Source organism: Berghia stephanieae, unplaced genomic scaffold (genome assembly GCF_034508935.2).
Source record: "Berghia stephanieae isolate SIO BIC M18660-M18661 unplaced genomic scaffold, UCSD_Bste_1.3 scaffold70, whole genome shotgun sequence".
Classification (NCBI taxonomy): domain Eukaryota; kingdom Metazoa; phylum Mollusca; class Gastropoda; order Nudibranchia; family Aeolidiidae; genus Berghia; species Berghia stephanieae.
Genome location: NW_027628622.1, coordinates 1 through 16121, shown reverse-complemented (window position 1 = coordinate 16121; position 16121 = coordinate 1). Strand labels below are relative to the sequence as shown.

The window sequence follows — 16121 nt, the reverse complement described above, 5'->3', positions numbered from 1 at the left end:
CTCTAGGGCATGCCACTCTGATATTTGTTAAGCACAAATAATATTTTAACAATGGACTTAATGAATAATAACTAATTAAGCTGTAGCTAAAATCAATTAGCTAATAACTAAGGGGAGCAACTCTTTCCTAGAGTAACTCTATGTATAAGTCCATAACACCTCCCTGTTTTGCCTGAGAAGTAGGTTTCGAAGGTTCGAAGGCTAAAATCGATTGGGGAATTTTCTGGTACAACACGATCTTCTCAGTTGGACACGATCCGATTCACGATTTGATTCTGCTCCGGGGGTAGCTGCATTCGATGATGAACGCTCACAATAATCACCGATAGGATTAGTAATGAAATCGTCCTCTATGGTATCATTTGCTGAAGCAGATACGTTTTGGCGAGGAAGGTTGTAACGTGGTCTTATTTGTTCAATATGACGCTTCCACGTTGTTCCGTCTCTCTGGAGAGTTACCATGACATGACGTGGTCCCAACACTTTGGTGACAGTTGCGGGAATCCATTTCGCCTCTCTGTCATTTCGATTACCAAAACGTAAGGAATAAACGTGTGTCCCAACTTTATAACGCGTTTTTGTTACAAGTGGTTTGGAATTTGAGGTGGACAATGGGCGGAGTGTGTCGATCAATGTGCGAATTTGACGTCCATGAAGCAATTCACTAGGTGACGAACCAGAAGCTAAAGGTGTGCGACGATATTGCATAAGAAATTGTTGCAAGGCTTGTCTTGGAGGAAAAGACGATTTTCTCAAAGCCTTTTTAAAACTTCCCACAAGTCGTTCTGCTGCACCGTTTGTAGCGGGATGATAGGGAGCTCCAGTGAGATGTTTGATTCCCCTCTCCCTACACCATGTCTGAAATTCGTCAGAAGTGAAGCATGCTGCGTTGTCCGACACGATAGCGTGAGGATAGCCGAAGTGAGCGAAGTCCTCTTCCAGAAGGCTAGTTGTTGCTTTCGTTGACGTCGAACTGGTTGCGTGAATGCATGGGTAATTTGAGTAGGCGTCGACCATAACTAACCAGTTATTACCCATAAAATTCACTGCGTGATCGATGTGCATTCGACTCCACGGTGAGTCTGGCGTTATCCATGGATGGTTTGGCTCCTTTGGTGGGTTGTTTTGGTGTTCTGCACACGTAACACATCCACGACACGTATTGACGATGTCAGAATCAATACCTGGCCAATATACGATCGTTCGCGCTAATTGTTTCATGCGTTGCATGCCGAAATGACCGTTGTGAAGGATATTGAGGACTACTCGTTGCAAACTCTTAGGAATAACGATTCTTGATCCGTAGAATAAACATCCATGAGACGTTGACAGCGTGTCCTTCATCTTGAAGAATGGTTTAAGATTGTCCGTTTTGGAATCTGATTTAGACCATTTACGACTCGTGTTTCTCATGACAACGGATATGGTGTCATCTTTAGCGGATTCTCTAGCGATGACTCCGGGGTCAGTAGCTCTTAGCTGTTTTCCAACTGTAGAGATTGTAAACACAGTGTTGACATCTTCTCCATCTTCCTCTCTGTCGAAGACTGGGTCGGCACTTACCCGTGACATGTGACGAATCGTGTTGACGTTAGGCGAACTCGACATTCTCTTTTTACGTCTACAGGCTCTTTCGATGTGTCCAGTTTTCTGGCAGAAGCGACAACCGGCTGTTTTGAATTTGCAGTTTTGTCTGTTGTGGCGCCCATCGCATCTCGAGCAGGTTTGATTTTTATTATCAAAATCCGTTGTCGGCTCTGTCTGTCTTTCATTCGAACGTTTGATGTGCTGTTTGTTTTGACTGCCTTGCTGAATTATCGGAATCTGTTTTCTTTGAGGCTTAATTTTATGGACCTCGGGTTGAACAGATAATGCAGTCTCGTTAGCCACTTTTGAGGCATCTTCTATCTCCGTGGCGACCTCGATGGCTTTGTTAAACGAAAGCTCGTCCTCCTTGTGCTTGAATAGCGCTTCAAGAACAGCTGTGTTGTTAACTGCACACATGAAACAGGTACGCATAGCTTCATCCAAGGGGTTTTCAATGGATGGGAAATCGCATGTGACAGCGCTCTGGCGAATTCTAGCTGCCAATTCCTGAATAGTTTCGCCTGGTTTCCTCTGGAGACTCGTCCAAAATTTATAACGTTCTCTGACAACAAATAGTCGAGGGTGGTACTGCTCCATCATATATTTTTCGATATCTGGAAGACTGAGGGCAGTTATCGCCTTAGCTGGTGTTTCTTGACTCGCCATGTTAGTTAGTATTTTGTAAACAACCGGCGATTGGTTGACAAGGAAAACGTCTGCTTTCTTCTCATCAGGTACGGAGTGAGCAGTTAAAAACGTATTAAAACGATGCCAGTAGTCGCTCCATATCTCTAAGGCAGGGTCGAATGCGACAAAGCTCGGAATAGCTGGAGGTTTTGGTAAACATGTATTGCTACCGGTCATTAGTTTCATGAACATTTCCATCTGCTTTTCTTGTCGTTCAACGACTTGCTTCATTTGCTCATTTTGCTGTTCAATCTGTTGTTGTAATATGGTTATGAGCTCTTTATTTGACATGATGACAGTACTGCTACACGACTATATTATGTACAATAAAGTTACGAAGATAGGACGCGAGCGAAGGGTAGTAAATTATTGACGAAATATAACTATAATTACTCACCCAAGCGTCCGACTGCTTGGTTGTATGAAGACGACGTACCGTTTTGTTTCTTTCGTGACGTAGGCAGTTGACCTCAGCGCCCACGAGCTGTGGCGGGAAAAAAAAGGCGGGAAGGCTTCTTACCACGTGATGGGCGGCTGTCCACGAAGAAGGCGTCTTACCACGTGCTGACGACACTGCAGGCAGAAAAGGCACTTGCTCCGGTTTTCTCGGCTGGCAGGTTTCCGTCCGTGGTGTGTTGGCTTTTCGACTGACGTCACAAAACGCTCCAATAGGCTGATGCGCAGGAAAGGTGAAAAATCCTCGTCGCCAATGTTGTGTTTTTGACGGGCCTCCAGATTAATATTGTGGAATCACTCAACTCAGAAGCGTTAAGTGATATGTGAGAGAACAGTTTATTACTGTGTATAAGTTAGAGTATATACAAATATATCGCAACAACATTTTAAGAAGGAAAAATAGTATAAGTAGCTCAACTATGATAAGTAAGGAACAAAGAGTGCATCCTTCTCTAGGGCATGCCACTCTGATATTTGTTAAGCACAAATAATATTTTAACAATGGACTTAATGAATAATAACTAATTAAGCTGTAGCTAAAATCAATTAGCTAATAACTAAGGGGAGCAACTCTTTCCTAGAGTAACTCTATGTATAAGTCCATAACATCATGGTCTAAGATACTTATCGTTATTTATTGCTTCGAGTTTCAAGCAGCGGGATGTTACCAGCACAAGACAGCCGAATTAGTCACCGTCCGTACAAAGCCCACTTCTAGGCAAGAGACTAGCTAGTCCGAGACTAATAAATAGCGTTTATGTAATCCGATTTTTTAAAGTCACTTGCTCCATTTAGGCCTAAGACTAGCTAGTCATTTACTAGACTAGTAAATATCACAATCTAGTCCTCGTTCATGAAAACGGGTCCAGATAAAATTGAGGTGTAGCGCAGCCATCGTTAACATAACCTGACACCGACCAAAAAATGACGTCAAAATGCCAGTCTTTGGCCACAAAAGAAAACAAATCGTGAGTTGTTTCCATGAGCTCTACTAACGACAACTCACTAGGCGGTGCAAAATCCAAATAATGACTTCAAAATGCCAGTCTTTTTGGGTTTCAGTGTCAGGCTATAATTTAACGATGGCTACGGTTGTAGCCCTTCCAAGCTGTATTTAACACGATGACCAGATTCTTATAGAGACTTGCGCATTAATTTAACGAACAGCATTTTGCTTCCCTTGTCGACAGGAATTGCTGTTTTGTTATAAAAAGCAAGATCACATGGGTAGTCTGAAATTCTACATTGAATGAACTCCTTTGTCCATGTACGATCACCGTGTACGCTCCTGATCCTTGAATGCTTGTACTCTTTCAAACACGTGTCAATCATAATAAAATGTTAAAAATAATTTCTTTTTGTACGAGTATATTATATGGTTTGGTGGGTTCAGAATATAACCTTTTTGGTAAATATTTATCACCCCAGTAAAAGGTATCAGATCTGCACGTATAGGCACCAAGAAGAATGGAAGACAAAAAAAAAAGGAGAATTTATATATAACATTACGGCCTTTCGCAACGGCGATATAAGATCCCGTCGCCTAGGCATTCCGTGAAGGAATATAGATAATCCATCAAACAGGATGTCTGATGTCAACAGGAATCACTTTGCCCTAGGAAAAAAAACGAAAGTGGGGCACGAACCCGGGACCTTCCGGATCACAGTGCAATGCTTTAACCACTCGGCCACATCGCCCCCATATAATAATATTATTATTATTATTATTATTATTATTATTATTATTATTATTATTATTATTATTATTATTATTATTATTATTATTATTATTATTATTATTATTTATTATTATTATTATCATTATTAAATAAAATTATTACATTAAATAAATGATTAAATTATGAAATATATATATATATATATATATATATATATATATATATATATATATATATATATATAGAGAGAGAGAGAGAGAGAGAGAGAGAGAGAGAGAGAGAGAGAGACTAAAAAGGATCTGAAAAATTGGGTACCAAACGATCTGTAGGTACATATATATATATATATATATATATATATATATATATATATATATATATATATATATATATATGCACGTCTGACATCCGAATCCGCTTATGGGCCTAGTTTAATATTATTGTAATGAACAATATTTTGCGTCATTTTTTGAGATGTCCATTACAACACTGAGCCTATAAGGGATTGGGTTATCAGACCTGCAAATAAGTGCACGTCGGTACTGATCAGTGCCAGATTAAGCAAGAAAGAAAACCCCAAAATTCAGTCTGCCTCGATTTAGCTGATTTTTTTTCTTGTGTTGTCTTTCTTGCTTTGTCTGGCACTGTTTTAAGCACAATTAAAAATATCTATCTTTCACCAGTGCCTGAAACTTGAAGCATTCCAAAACAAATGTTTGCGATCAATCTTCAAGATATTCTGGCCCAAATGAGGACCTGAGAGCGAGAGCTGAAGTGGTGTCACTGGAGAGTCTCATTAAAAGGAGAAGATGGCAATGGTTGGTGCATGTCTGTCGCAGACCTGATGAAACACTGATAAGAAAAACTATGCAATGAACACCTCAAGGAAAGAGGAAGCGAGGCTGCCCCAAGGAGACTTGGAGACGTACCATAGTGAGGGACATAAAACAGAGGTGTGTGTGTGTGTGTGTGTGTGTGTGTGTGTGTGTGTGTGTGTATGTATGTGTGTGTGCGTCTGCGTGGGAAAGGGATACGCAAAATTTAACACCTACTCGCTAGCCATCAAGGATTACGTATTCGTTTCCTGAGCAGTCAATTAGGTATTTAAAAAAAAAAAGACAAATAATCTAATTGCGATAAATTTGAAAACCTCATTATTGGAATCAGCTTGAAAAGTGGAGAAAAATTGTCTTTGTCTCATAAAAATCGGTCTAGAAATAACCTTTTTTGTAATAGATTTGATTTTGAAAACAGCTTTCTCAAATTTTATAATTTTATGATAATTTTCTTATTTTCCGGTCGATGTTCTTGATTTTCGTTTTTCATTTCTCAATGAGACGAACTGTAACTCGATTGATTCAAGAGTTTAAAACACAGATTTCGTGTTTTGATTGTGAGTCCAGCCTTACTAAGAATTCACGAGCGTTGAGATATGACGTAACTATACATACAAGACCTCGTTCTCCACGCCATAGTAGGGCTTCCATTCATCGCTTTCGGTCAACTGTGGTCTTTGAAGTTACACAACATATCCCGCCTGTGATGCCTGTACATAAATCAAGGGCTGAGCTGACTCATGTTGACAAGCGAGCTATCAAAAGAGCAATCGTTGATAGGTCAAAAACTCAGGATTTCATATAAGGACATAAGTTCTTGAAAGCGATACCCACCCACCTGTCAGTGGACAGAACTGATATGATGAAATTAGGGCTCCATAAAATGTTATATCATGGTAGGCTCCACCCTCTATTTCTATTTTGGCGTAGATGTAGACGGCGATAACATTTCCGATATCATAATGACTAGTGGGCAAAGGGTTAAAGCTTCCAAACTGAAATCACGATTATTAACAAGTTCATTTGTTTCTCTCTCTGTGTCGTGATTATTGTATATATTAATTTATTATTATTATTATTATTATATCATCATCATCATCATCATCATCATCATCATCATCATCATCATCATCATCATCATCATCATCATCATCATCATCATCATTATTATTATTATTATTATTATTATTATTATTATTATTATTATTGCTGCAAAAATTGATATAAAGGAATGTGAACGAGTTAAGTCAAACATTTCTTGACAGTGATGCTATATCCTAAATGCATGATCTTCGCGTGAATATGCTTGTTTGACTTTGAGTGTGTGTGTGTGTGCGTGTGTGTGTGTGTGTGCGTGCGCGTTCATCTCACATACACACACACACACACAGATAGGTAGATAGATAGATAGATAGATAGATAGATAGATAGAGAGAGAGAGAGAGAGAGAGAGAGAGAGAGAGAGAGAGAGAGAGAGATCTTGTATGGTGTCATGTTTGATTTCCGAGGTGGAATGGGGCTGTTTCATGACGTAACTACACTACTCTTTTAATAGGCCATGGGCTGTTTACATTCTTACGCTTTGTAAGTTTTGAAATTACCCTTTGTTCGATTGACATTCAATGTCTGCATGTGTCCCTTTAGCCATTTCCCTCAGTGTCCAAACTCCATCAATATATTCGTTCGTGATTTATATAAACAAACTATTGAAAAGATTTGCAGGAATAGAAACATCACCATGCAAATTTACTTCACAAGTATGTAAGTTTCTTTTTTCTTTCTTTTATATTTACACATGAAGCATGTGTAAGTCATTTTCGTCTGGCACAACTTTATACTGTAAGCATGCCACGCCGCTGCCTGAACATAGATATGGTTTTGTTTACGGGAGGAGGGGGAACCATGATTATGGTTTTCCTACAAAATAAAAAAAGGGGCATTTTGGCTATAAATAATATGATCGTGGCCTCCCTAGCTATCTCAGACTTGGAGTAAACAGCTGGAATTTATTCACGACCAACTTCAGTTTGCTGCCTTAGCAACATGTAAACAAAACGTTGGTTGGATGCGCATGACATTTCTAAAGGTCAACTGCAGCCTAGTTCGGGTCATTTATAAAAAAATCTGGGTCACGTTTGACGTCAAATGTTATTGTTTACGTTTGGGGCAGCTAATTTTACTGCTCAATAAAGACATTACACACACACACACACACACACACACACATATATATATATATATATATATATATATATATATATATAATATATTATATATTATATATATATATATATATATAATATATATATATATATATATATATATATATATATATATATAATATATATATATATATATAAATGTGTTTTAAAATGATATTATGCTTGAAATTTAAACACTTGAACACATGAATATCAAAAGCACGTAATAGTAAGAGAAAGAACGATAATTCAGATATTCCAACATATCAACATCACAAATGACTGTAACAGAAATTAACCTTTAAAAAATTGGGGGAAAAAAACAAACAAAACAAAAAAAAAAAAAAAGATTAAAAAAAAAAGAAATCGACCCGAAACTATCGAAACGTTTGAGATAGTAATCAGAAAGTTACACTGGAGAAAAAAAAGACAAACATACTGTGCGTATTAATATTGTCAGCCTCATCGAACCACGTTAAAGTCGTGACATAACGAGAGAATGACGTCATCAATGGAAACGGATGTTGACACAGAGTTACAAAGGGATTGGTCTTACAAACATGGCAATGCACTGTTTGAAATCCTGGCAGAGTTGAGGCAAGCAGGAAACTTTTGCGATGCTGTCATAAGGGTAAGAAAAGGTTTTTTTTAAAACCTACGTGTACTAATTTGCAGGTCTGATAATCCAAATTGATTGATATGGTTTCACTAATGTAAAGGAGATATCCCAAATCAATGTGTACTTATTTTGTAGGTCTGATAACCCAAACAGTTACGGGTTCATTTATTATTGTAGTGGGAATACTCCCCAAATCAAATGTACATATTTGCAGGACGAAAAACCCAAATTGCTACGATAGTAGAAAAATTCTTAAACCAATGAGTATTTATTTGCAGGTCTGATAACTCAACTTACTCTAGGTTAATTATTGTAATAGAAATACTCTCAAACGGACGCAAAACATTCTCCATGACAACAAAGTTAAAGCAGGCCCATACTTGGATCCTGTTATCAGACCTTCCAAAATGTCTATGCATGTCTAAACGGTCAAATGCTGCCAGACCTACCTGCTATAGATAGTATGCGCTTGGCTAATAAGCTCACAACATTGCCATCCGGAAGTATGTAACCTCGAACGTTTATAGTCTGGTTAATACAGTTTAGTGAGAATTACTCATACGATCGGATGGCAAAAAGCAATAACAAAAACCTGAGTGACGTCAACTTCATTCTATCTATTAGGAAAAATTCGTAGAATTCCGAATCCCATTTCAGAAGTTGATGAGCATTTCTTAGGCTGTAAACACTGAGTGCATTCAATTTCCACTCCGTTCCGTTTTGTCCTCCATTTATTGACCTTTCCTCTCAGACGGTCTCTTGTTTTATCATAGCAAAGTGAGTTCAGCTCACTTGTTTTAGTTGCCGAACCGCACAGGAATCGAACGCGGACGTTTTATCTTGTAATTAAAATGTCTTTCAATTTCCTACCAACAAAGTGAAACAACACACGGAGTTTCTTTGTTATTGTTTTTAGAACACCTTTGGATGATCAGTTCTCACTAAATAAATGTTTGAATAGTAATATAAATGTTTTTGGTTGAACGTCGTTTTGTTTGCTGGTACTGGTATGTTTCATGTGTTTCATGTGTTTGTTGTGAGTAAATTACAGAAATGTACAGCGTTTACGACACACACACATTACTCACGAACACAGGAGAGGAAATTGAATGCACTCAGTTCATGGCCCAAGTCATTGAAACTAATTGAAAATGAAAGTTGGAAACACAATGGGGATGATCTGTATTTCCTTTTCATGTGCTCGAGGTCATAGGTCACATTGGAATGTGTGCTCAAAGTGACCCACTTAGTGAAAAGTGTTCACAGCGTTTGAAATATCCAACATCATGATTGGTCATTTGATTCAGCTTGACACATTGGTATGCTTATAACATTTGTAAACAAAGCAGCGTGTTTACATTTGTTAAGAAATATCCAATCGTTGGACAGCAACAAATCATGTGATTGATGACCTGGTTGGACGAAAACTTGAATATAGATCGCTCCCATTGAAAATGGGGATAATCTATGTTACCTTTTCATGTGCTCGAGGTCATTGGTCACATTTGAATGTGAGCTCAAAGTGAACCACTTAATGAAAAGTGATCACAATTTGAGAAGTATCAAACATCACAATTGGTCATTTGTTGAGCTTGACAGATGGGTATGTTTACAACTTTCATAAACAAAGCAGCGTGGTTACATTTGTTAAGAAACGTCAAATCCTCGGACAGCAGTACATCATGTGATCGATGTATTGGTTAGAGGAAAACCTGAATATAGATCGCTCCCATTCATAATGTTAAGGATTTGAATCTTAATCAACGTGAGGGTAAATTGTTAACCTATAAAGTTTACTATAGTAAGTACAACTGGGGTACATGGTGGGGTCTTACAAAAAAGAATTTGGACACTCTGAACTCGCTTCATCGGAAACAATGGGCACGATCTATATTAACTTTCTATGTGGTCGAGGTCATTGGTCACATTGCAAAATGTGCTCAAAGTTACCCACATAGTGAAAAGTGGTCACAGCTTTTTAAATATGCAATATCACGATTGGCCATTTTGTTCAGCTTGACACACATAAAAAAGCAGCGTGTTTACATTTGTTGAAATATCCAATCGTTGGACAGCAAAAAATTATGTGATTGATGACTTGGTTGGACGAAAACATGAATATAGATCGCTCCCATTGAGACGAGTTATTGGGGTACATTGGCCAGACAAAATCAGTAATGAGGATGTATATGACAGATGCAGAGTACAACCAGTCAGTACGCGAATAAAGAAACAAAGATAGCAACTGTTCGGACACGTGCTCCGACGAGATGAAAATAATATTCCAGCACAAACCTCAATGGATGATTACTTCAAACAAGGAGCCAAATACAGAGCGCGTACACCAACTTCACTTCCAACAACATTGAATCAAGATCTCAAAAAATATCAAATACATTTAGAAACAACAACCGAAGAACTGATTTCAACAACACAAGGAAATTATGACGTTGGTGATGATGATGATGATGATGATGATGATGATGATGATGATGATGATGATGATGATACTGGTGGTGGTGGTGGTGGTGATGATGATGGGGTTGATGGTGGTGGTGGCTGTGGTGTTTTTGTTACTGATACCAGTGATAATAGTTTTCTACTGACACTGTCGTTGATAATGTTGTGGTTTTTGTTATTGATGATGTTGGTGTTGTTGTTTTTGTTGTTGTTGTTGTTGTTGTTGTTGTTGACGATGATGATGATAATGATGGTGAAGATGTTGATGATGATGATGATGATGATGATGGTGATGATGATGACGATGATGATGATGATGATGATGATGATGATGATGATGATGATGATGATGATGATAATGCTGACGATGATGAATGATGATGATGATAATGATGATGATGATAATGATGACTGCTTTTTTTTGGACGAGAAAGCAATTGCTATATTAGAAAGTAGAGAGGAGGAGGAGGAGGAGGAGGAGGAGGGATCGATCTCGATCCCTTTGCGTGTGAAGCGAATTCTCTACCGACTGAGCTATCAGATTCTACTGTATTTATTATGCTTTTGATTTTGGTACCCTTCATCGCAATCGAACCTGATAATGTGTCGTGTTTTTAAAAAAATTTCCAGGTGGGCAAACAGAGGTATCCAATTCATAGAAACATTTTGTCTGCAAGCAGCTCGTATTTTATGTCGTTGTTTAACAGTCAAGAATTTGGGTAAGACTTGGCGCGTTTTCCATTTTATTTGTTCTGTTCCCCTATCATGTTTTCCATTTTGTTTGTTCTATTCCATTATACTGTTTTCCATTTTGTTTGTTATATTCCCTTATACTGTTTTTCATTTTGTTTGTTCTACTGCTCTATCCTGTTTTCCATTTTGTTTGTTCTATTAATTCCCTTATCCTGTTTTCCAACACTCATTGTTATAGCCTTTTGGTTTTGGGGGAAAAACTCGATTACTACAGCCTAATAGTAAACAAAATAAGAATAGTAATATTCTTCGTCGTCGTCTTCTTCTTCATCTTCTTCTTCTTCTTCTTCTTCTTCTTCTTCTTCTTCTTCTTCTTCTTCTTCTTCTTCTTCTTCTTCTTCTTCTTCTTCTTATTATTATTAGTAGTAGTAGTAGTAGTAGTAGTAGTAGTAGTAGTAGTAGTAGTAGTAGTAGTAGTAGTAGTAGTAGTAGTATAGTAGTAGTAGTATTGATATTATTACTATATTATTATTATGTTAATTATTATCATTCTGATGATTTATCTGTTAGTAGCATTCAGTGACTTATTTTAGATTTTTTAAAAATCCAAAATATCAAACCCAATTTTCATTGGCCAATTGGTTTCGACTTCAAACTTTTGAGATTTGTCATTGTTAGTAATGCAATGGGCGGACATTTGTCATCGCAGACTGCGGGCACCCAACGTCTATGAGGACGAAGCTGGATAGACAGTGCGCGCTTGGCTAGGAAGCTCACAACATTATCATCCGGAAGTATAACGGACTAACACACAGACCTATGTGTAACCTTAAACGCTTATAGTCTGGTTAATACAGTTTTGTGAGCATTACTCATAAACGCGGATGATAAAAAAACAATAACAAAGACACGAGTGACGTCCACTTCATTCCTTCTATAGATAGTATGCGCTTGGCTAAGAAGCTCATAACATTGCCATCCGGAAGTAAAAAGGACCAACACACAAAATTATGTGTAACCTTGAACGTATATAGTCTGGTTAATACAGTTTTGTGAGCATTACTCATGAACGCCTGATGGCAAAAAACAATAACAAAGACCCGAGTGACGTCAACTTCATTCTATCTATAGTCTGGTTAATACAGTTTTGTGAGAATTACTCATAAACGCGGATGGCAATAAAACAATAACAAAGACCCGAGTGACGTCAACTTCATTCTATCTATAGTCTGGTTAATACAGTTTTGTGAGAATTACTCATAAACGCGGATGGCAATAAAACAATAACAAAGACCCCGTATGACGTCAACATCATTATATCTATATCAAGCAGGTAAGTAACTCAAAAGTGGTAATCTTGCTCAGTGCTCTAAAGCTTAAGGGATAGAACTTCTTTTGTTCTTCTTTGTCCGGATATGTGGTCTTGCGGTATGACACTCGATTTTGAATTGGATGGTCATGGGTTCGAGCCTTGCTCGGCGGATAGTCGAGTCCCTGGAAAAGCCTCTTTACGCACATTTTCTCATCCTATTCGGGAGTAAGATGAGTACCTGGCCGTTAACAGCGTTGTCTCTGTCGGAAAAAATGTAATATCGCCTAGCAGGCGTCATGTCTCGTTCTATATGTTACGTGTTGCTGTTGACCAAGGACCTCTTGTAAAGCGCTTTGAGCACGTTAAGTAGAAACTACGCTATATAAAAGCTCAATTAAATTTTTTTAACGCAATGGGCAGATATTTGTTATTGTAGAACGCGGGCAGCCAACGTCATTGAGGACGATAGTAAGAATAAAAGTAACGCAAGACTGGTAACCCTGCTCGGTGCTCTAAAGTTTAACGGAAAGAACTTCTTTTGTTCTTCTTTGTGTTGTCTTGTGGTATGACACTCGCTTTCGAATCGGAGGGTCTTGGGTTCGAGCCTTGCTCGGCGCATAGTCGAGTCCTTGGAAAAGGCTCTTTACTCACATTCTCTCACCGAACTCAGGTGTGAAATGAGTACCTGGCCGTTAACAGCATTGCTGTTGTCCAGGGATCCCTTGTAAAGCGCTTTGAGCTCGTTAGTGGATATTGCTCTATATAAATGTCTCCTACTTACTTTCCTGTCTGTTTCCCACCAGCACCGTCCACAATGAGGTGATCATTCCAGGGGCTCCACCGGACCTGATTCGAATTCTCATCGACTTTGCCTACACAAGCACAGCCGGCATCACGCCTGCCAATGTCGAAAACCTCCTCTCATTGGCTGATCAATATCACGTGACTGGTTTACTCAAGCTGTGTTGTAAATACTTGCAGGCTGACCTGTCAGAATTGTCTCGGAATCTTTCGGATTGCCCAGGTAGAGATTGAAGTACAATCACGTATATGTCTCAGATTTGGAAATGGTATCCCGTAGCCCAGTCCAATAGGGGAGAAAAGTATATATGTTTATGTGTATGTATATATATTTATGAGTGTTGGTGGCTACATGAAGGTACAAGAGTGCGCGATAATGTTTTTTTTTTTTTCATTGTTGTCATGAAAAAAGCACACTACGGACATTATGCCGACTGACGACATGGAGATCATCAAAACATATGTATCGGCCAAAAAATTGGAGTGACTTTATATATATATATATATATATATATATATATATATATATATATAAATAAAATATATATATTTGCGGCTATAAGGTCTAGTGGTAGGAAACTCGCTTCAGATCGAAAGGTCCTGGATTCGGCCTCGCTCGGTGCATAGTTGGGTCCCTGGAGAAGGATCTTTACTAACATTCTCTCACCGTTCTCATGTGTAAAATGAGTACACGGGCGTTAACAGCGTTGTCTCTGTCGGGGAAAAAATTGTAATTTCGCCTAGCAGGCGTCACGTCCCGTCCTAAATATTAAGTGTTGCTGTTGACCAGGGACCCCTTGTAAAGAGATTTGAGCACATTTAGTGTATATTGCTCTCGCTTTCTCTCTCTCTCTCTCACTCTCTCTCTCTCTCTCTCTCTCTCTCTCTCTCTCTCTCTCTATATAATAATATATATATATATAATATATAATATAAATTATATATATATTTATGAGTGTTAGTGGGTACTTGTAGTACGAGAGTGCTCGATAATTAGAGCATATAAAAATAAATAAAGTCACTCACGCATTTTCAAGCCAAAACGAACGTTTCAATGTCTTTCATTTCCTCAGTTGGCATTTGACCGTAGAATCGTCTTTCATTCGGGAGTCTTTTCTTGTTTATTTATATTATACGTCCTTACTTCCGCTGTGTCAATTGTGGGTCCGTAGGTTGTTTATTTATAGTATATATAAGTGGCCGAGTGGTTAAGGTATTGCACTGTGATCCGGATGACCCGGGTTCGAGCCCCACTTCAGGCACTTCCGTTTTTTTTTTTCCTGACAAGATTATAAACCCCCAATTTGCTCACTTGACAACATGGGTGATCCCTGTTGACATCAACATCTTGTTTGATGAGTTATCTGTATTCCTTCGTGAAGCTAGGCGACGATGTCCTTATGATATCATAATTATAATATAATATAAATATATATATATTTAAATAATATATATATATAAATATATAAATAATTTGTTAGTTTTGTTATTCATACAACTTATCTTTGCTGTATGTACTGTCCGTTGTCGTCCACAGTTCTTTGGATGTAAAGGGTAAGAAAGCTGCTTTGGGAAAATTTTCACTACGAATTTCATTAACATCTACCTGGCCAGTAACGAGTTTCTTGCAACTGTCAAAGACACGGTATTCATCATCATCATCATTATCATCACATCATCGTCGTCTTCGTCGTCGTCATCATCATCATCATCATCATCATAATCATCACATCCATCATCATTATATCAAGACGAAAGTTTGTTTTCATTCTCTAGATATGTGAACTCCTGTCATCAGACCACCTCAACGTGAGCTGTGAAGGTTTTTGTGTTCGATGCCCTTGTGTAGGTGGGTGGAATACATACAACATCACGTAAGGAAGTCGGAAGAAAAGTCTTTACTCTCGCTACTCTTTGGTTCCTAATTCATCGAAGTGTGTATATAAAAATAATTTTTTTTTTTTGGCTGAAGAAGGTTTTTGAGCCTGAAACACTCTGTATTTGTTTTTTTGTTCTTTTTTGAAGTTGTTATATAATAAATAATAATAATAATAATAATAATAATAATAAAAATAAAATAAAAAAAATAATAATAATAAAATAATAAATAATAAAATAATAAAATAATAATAATAATAATAAAAAATAAAATAATAATAATAATAATAATAATAATAAAAATTATAATAAATAATAATAATAATAATAATAAAAAATAATAATAATAATAATAATAATAATAATAATAATAATAATAATATAATAATAATAATAATAATAATAATATTAATATAAATATATATTTAATAGTAATAAAATAATAATAAATAATAATAATAATATAATAATAATAATAAATAAATAATAATAATAATAATAATAATAATAATAATAATAATAATAATAATAATAATAATAATAAAATAATAATAATAATTAATAAATAATAATAAATATATTAATAATAATACACAATAATAAAAAAAATGATAATAATAAAATAATAATAAAAATAATAATAATAATAATAATAAAATAATAATAATAAATAATAATATAATAAATAATAAATAAAATAATATTATAATAAATAATAATAATAATAATAATAATATAATAATAATAATAATAAAATATAATAATAATAATAATAATAATAATAATAAAGTAATTAATAAATAATAATAATAATAATAATAATAATAATAATAATAATAATAATAATAATAATAATAATAATAATATGATATAATAAAAAATAATAATAAAATAAAATAAAAAAAATAATAA

The 16121-nt window shown here is 36.3% G+C and overlaps 2 protein-coding genes across 2 annotated transcripts; one reads left to right on the top strand and one right to left on the bottom strand.

The window, feature by feature from the left end:
- Positions 1–201: 201 nt before the first annotated feature.
- Positions 202–2565, bottom strand: LOC144962220 (uncharacterized). The gene has a single exon (XM_078895137.1). It carries the CDS (start codon positions 2563–2565, stop codon positions 202–204), a length of 2364 nt encoding a protein of 787 aa, XP_078751263.1.
- A 5046-nt stretch (positions 2566–7611) lies between these two features.
- LOC144962221 (kelch-like protein 10) lies at positions 7612–15158 on the top strand. Its single transcript, XM_078895138.1, has 4 exons — positions 7612–8077; positions 11156–11244; positions 13334–13554; positions 15108–15158. Exons 1-4 carry the CDS (start codon positions 7946–7948, stop codon positions 15113–15115), a joined length of 450 nt encoding a protein of 149 aa, XP_078751264.1. The 5' UTR covers positions 7612–7945; the 3' UTR covers positions 15116–15158.
- The last annotated feature ends 963 nt before the right edge of the window (positions 15159–16121 follow it).

What these genes read in the sequence shown, in the direction of transcription:
- LOC144962220 (XM_078895137.1), bottom strand. Translation starts at nt 2,565, where the DNA reads ATGTCAAATAAAGAGCTCATAACCATATTACAACAACAGATTGAACAG.
- LOC144962221 (XM_078895138.1), top strand. Translation starts at nt 7,946, where the DNA reads ATGACGTCATCAATGGAAACGGATGTTGACACAGAGTTACAAAGGGAT. An exon ending in TTTGCGATGCTGTCATAAGG is followed by an intron (nt 8,078 to 11,155) that starts GTAAGAAAAGGT and finishes AAAAATTTCCAG; the next exon opens with GTGGGCAAACAGAGGTATCC. An exon ending in TTTAACAGTCAAGAATTTGG is followed by an intron (nt 11,245 to 13,333) that starts GTAAGACTTGGC and finishes GTTTCCCACCAG; the next exon opens with CACCGTCCACAATGAGGTGA.